Here is a 4,652-nt window from a genome sequence, read left to right on the forward strand (position 1 = left end):
GTGACAACAGACCAGAAGTTATAAACAGGAAAACCGTCAGAATGCATAAAATTTATTTTAAAAATTCATTAGAAAGTATGAGGATTTGTTTTTTACACGTTAGCAAACGATTTGCAAATGCACAAAATTGAAACTGCAAGACTAAAGCACCTCAGCACGACTACTCTGAAAATAAAATAATGGCGCCTGAATAATTCGAAGAAACTATGAAGGCCTTGTGCATTTCTCTTTTATGCAGATAATAAAATATTACTTTAACATAAATATATAAGGTTCTCTGTGTTTTTATCCCTTTCCGCCCACAAATACATCCGAATGGAACCCCCTCCTCCTAAAAAAGATTTTAAAGAGAACGAACACAAATGAAAACATAACATTGCACCGCATAGAATTTGTTCACCTATTCATTTAAAGCTAAAGGGAAAAATATGTTTCTGGGACAATTTTTCGCTTGAACGTAAATAAATATACACTGAGGGAGACAGGACATTTGAAAATGATATGCAAATATTTCCCTGGGAAGCGATTAAAAAATATAGACAAAAGAAAAATCGTGAAAACGTTTGTTTTTTAAGACAATTATTAAACATATGTACATAGTTCTTATTTATTTCTTTTTTCTCTGTGTGTGTTTTTAAACTTCTGGGACAGGCGATAAAAGCAGTGAGGGCTGCAGGGCACGGCTCGGATCTTTATCTCCGCCTATTGAAGGGTAAGGACGTGGGTAGATGGGCACTAGACCTAGCCAGAGATATGACGCATATCCGGGAGCTCGTGCCGGTGTTTACAAGAACAGCATCTCGCGGACAGCGGGGTGGAGGCGCGGCTGTGTCTGAGGAAAGAGATGGAAAGTGAGAACTGCGATGGCGCAGCAAGACTCCAGTGTTGAAGGGTCAACCTACAATGCCTTTAGTATTAGGAGCGAGTCTACAATCAGTGTGTGTGTCCACAGGCACGGCTAAAATCTGATATTCAAATGGCTGGTCTCTGCCTGGGTACTACAGTGAGCAGAAACTGTGGAATGGAATGTCCCCCCGAGTAATAACAAGTGGCCGAGAGTAGTTTGAGCAATCCACCAATCATCTTTTTTTTTGTTTTTCTAAATGTTTATAAAGATTTCCCCAAATAAAAAATATAGCCGGAAGGTTTGAAAAATAAATACCTTTTTTGTCTGTTTTGGTGTGTGGAAACATCAAGCTCCTCTTTGTCTGCTTGGGTTTTCACTTCTACTCAAGGCCCAGAAATGCTTTTCTGCAGAACCGGAAATAGTACGTGAAAGCATATTTGGCAAGATGTTTTTCCAAAACATGGACGATCAAAATCTTGATCTTAACATCAGTAGGTTGCCACAAAATAATGACCTGCACCTGAAGCGCCATCAAGCACTTTTTCCCCTTATGTGCCAGCACTTGAGTTAGAACAGTACATTAACCTGCCCCTAAAACATGTGGGTTAGGGAGATAAGGCAATACTACATGTCGTACTGTCTGTAAAATAATACATTAGAAAGATGGAGATTTTAGCGACACATATTTTGGACTCTATATTTTTTCAAATAGAAGTTTGGACGTGGAAGTATTATATTTCAAAAAGTTAAACATGAAACCAAAAAACACTTTTCCTTGTTCCAGTCATTTTTTCTAAGGAAGGGGCCGTAAAACTATGACATGCCCTGCAGGAGTCTCACCAGGGAAAGAGAGCAGAAATAAATAGAAGCAACTAGGGAAACATATTCAAACAAAGTTTAAGCTTGACAACTCCTCTGGAAGAGTTTTTTTCCCCATATATAATTAATCTCAGTTTAGGGGCTGACGTGGGCATTGCGTGGCCTGGACTTTTTCTGTGAGATGAGGGTGTAAACCGGTATCGACAGGGGCCTCGCATGTGCGTCTGAAGCTGTTCGCGCGCCTCTGCTCTCTGACCCTCTCCAAGGTGCCAGTGTCCTTCCGGGTCACAGCCACGGGATGGGGGGACCCAGAGAAGTGGCGCACTTTACCTGTTGGAATAAAGCAGGCAGGGCGCCTAAACATTCACAGCCTCCCCTGATAGGCCAACGATGTCTGCTTTTGTTGCAACTGAGCCAAAAACGCAAATGTAATGCCTGCTCCCACCCCAGCCGCGAAGTAGAACCTGTGATAGGAAATGCCTTTTGGTGGACTGCTAACATATTTTAATGTATACACGTGCCCCACACACGTGTACGTATATATGAGTGCATTCACACATTGCACACACACATGCATATGACCGTGTGTACGCAGCTTATATATACAAACACACCCCCATATACGAGCGTGTGGCACACGTGTGCATACATCATATATAGTACAGTGTGTTCATCTGTGAGTGTGGGTGCTGCATCGTTCTGAGAAGTTCACATACACATTTAGGAAAATAACTGAAAGGATATCACTTCAACATTCTGAAGACGCCCCATTGGCTAACACTCCCTGTGTAAAATTTCAGGTCCATTTTTTAAAAACGAAGGTAGGAAAAAGAGCGCTAATCTCCATGAACTGATTCATGTAAACCTCAGTTTTCTTGCAGTGCAAATTCGTACGGTTCCATCCTGCTCTCTTGACAGTTTCTGGTTCTGAATCCCCGTGGGGCTCTGAGTGGTTGTACCTCATAGGATGCGCCCTTCAGGAGCGCGCTGCCTCTTGTCCACCCCAGGCGCTATCTGTCTGCGGGCGCTGCGCCTCGCCGCCCCATGGCGCTCACTCCTCCTCTCCGGCGCCAGCCGGGAGCTGGCAGCCAGTACACCCGGAGCGCACGGGGCGGCACCTGCCGCCGCCCCCGGAGGGTCCGGTGCCCTGTCTTTCACGAGAGAGGAGAAGATACAAAAAGAGAATCCGCAGCGGGAGCGGGGCTCACTGCACAGGAGTCTGCACCCCGAGGTGCGGCGGCGTGTCCCTGCCAGCCCCGTACACGTCCTCGGGCCCCGGCATGGGCCCGCCCGGTGGGGTCATGCGCTTCTCCTTCTGTCTCCGGTTACAGAACCAGACTCGCACCACCTCCTTCTCGAGCTGCAGGGAGTCGGCCAGGGCCGTGATCTCCTGCGCCGAGGGCTTGGGGCACTTGAGGAAGTGGCTCTCCAGCGCCCCCTTGACGCTCACCTCGATGGAGGTGCGCTTCTTGCGCTTGCGGCCCTGCGCGGCGATCTTGTCGATGCTGGTGGGGGAGCCCGAAGACGAGTCGGCCTCCTCCAGCCACTTGTTCAGCAGCGGCTTGAGTTTGCACATGTTCTTGAAGCTGAGCTGCAGCGCCTCGAAGCGGCAGATCGTTGTTTGCGAGAAAACGTTGCCATATAGAGTCCCCAGCGCTAGCCCCACGTCGGCCTGCGTGAAGCCCAGTTTGATCCTGCGCTGCTTGAACTGCTTGGCGAACTGCTCCAGGTCGTCCGAGGTCGGGGTGTCCTCGTCCGAGTGCGGGTCGTGGTGGCTCTGCTGGGAGGGGTGCTGCTGCTGCTGAGAGGGGTGCTGGTGCTGGGGGTGCGGGAGCTCGTGGTGGTCCTCGTGCGCCTCCCGGAGACCGCTGTGGTGGTGCATGCCCCCCGATCCCAGCATGCCGTTCACGGTGAAGCCCGAGCCAGCCTGGGGGTAGAGCAGCGACCCCTGGCCCCCGGAGCCCGTCATGCCGCCCAGGTGCTGCGTGCTGGGCCTCCAGGCGCTGTGGTGGGTGCCGTGCGTCTGGTGCAGCAGGTGCGTGGCCCTCTGCTGGTGCTGCTGCTGCTGCAGCCCCCCGCCCCCGTGCAGCTCCTCTCGCACCGCCTGCTGCTGCACCTGCACCACCGAGGGCTTGATGTCCTGCTGCTGGCCCAGGGGGCTGCTGCTGGCCCACGGGCTGCCCCCGTCGCCCCCGTGCGAGAGGGCGGCGATCCACTGGTGCGCGTGGCTCTGCAGGGAGTAGTCGCTCTGCACGTCTCGGTAGCCCTGCTGCTGCTGCATGCTGCCCGCCTCGGAGTGCGGCACCATGGGGCCGGCGCTGCCCAGCAGGCTGTAGTGACTGGACGCTGTGGTCGCCATGGCTCTCGGAGCTGCACTGATCCACCGCCTCCCGGCCGCCGCGCATTTGACAGCTCCCCCCAGCTCGCTCCCTCGCCCGCCTCGGGGGCTCCCGGCGTCCCCTCCTCCCTCCCCTGCTTAGCAGAGCGCAGGGGCACGCCTCGGCTCATGCCTCACGCTCATTGGCTGGGAAAGGCTTTGATGGACACGGGTATCCTGCCCCCATCAGTGTAGCCCCCCCCCCCCCACTCAAGAGCCAATAGGCTGTGGAAATTCGGTTCCGCCCATCGCCGTGCCCGAGCCACAGCCGCTCAGTGATGCCACATGGAGTGACAGGGAGCAAGGTGCATACCGTTGCTGTGTGCAGCCGGGGTGCCCCATACTGGACAAGGACACCTTGCGCAGCCAGGACTGGGGGAGCCGAAGGGGCGCTTCATAGCTCATGCGGAGTGGCACTTCACTCGCAGCTTGAAGCTCAGTGGAATACAGGGGTCTCTGATAACAGCGGGTGACCAGACCCCGGGATGAAGGAAGAATGCTTTGGCACATATTCCGGCTCCTGCTTCACAATCTCAACATCCCTCACATGAAGGAAGGATGCTATGATGTTATCCGCCCCGACACCTCTCTCCCAACTCCAGCTCTTCA

At 52.5% G+C, this 4,652-nt stretch overlaps 1 protein-coding gene across 1 annotated transcript; it reads right to left on the reverse strand.

Moving 5' to 3' along the window:
• Nucleotides 1-1,681: 1,681 nt before the first annotated feature.
• Nucleotides 1,682-4,053, reverse strand: POU3F2 (POU class 3 homeobox 2). The gene has a single exon (XM_086925243.1). The coding sequence runs from the start codon at nt 4,023-4,025 to the stop codon at nt 2,871-2,873; it is 1,155 nt and encodes a 384-aa protein (XP_086781369.1). The 5' UTR covers nt 4,026-4,053; the 3' UTR covers nt 1,682-2,870.
• Between the last annotated feature and the right edge of the window lie 599 nt (nt 4,054-4,652).

The sequence above is a fragment of the Lissotriton vulgaris genome, chromosome 6 (genome assembly GCF_964263255.1).
Source record: "Lissotriton vulgaris chromosome 6, aLisVul1.2, whole genome shotgun sequence".
NCBI lineage: Eukaryota > Metazoa > Chordata > Amphibia > Caudata > Salamandridae > Lissotriton > Lissotriton vulgaris.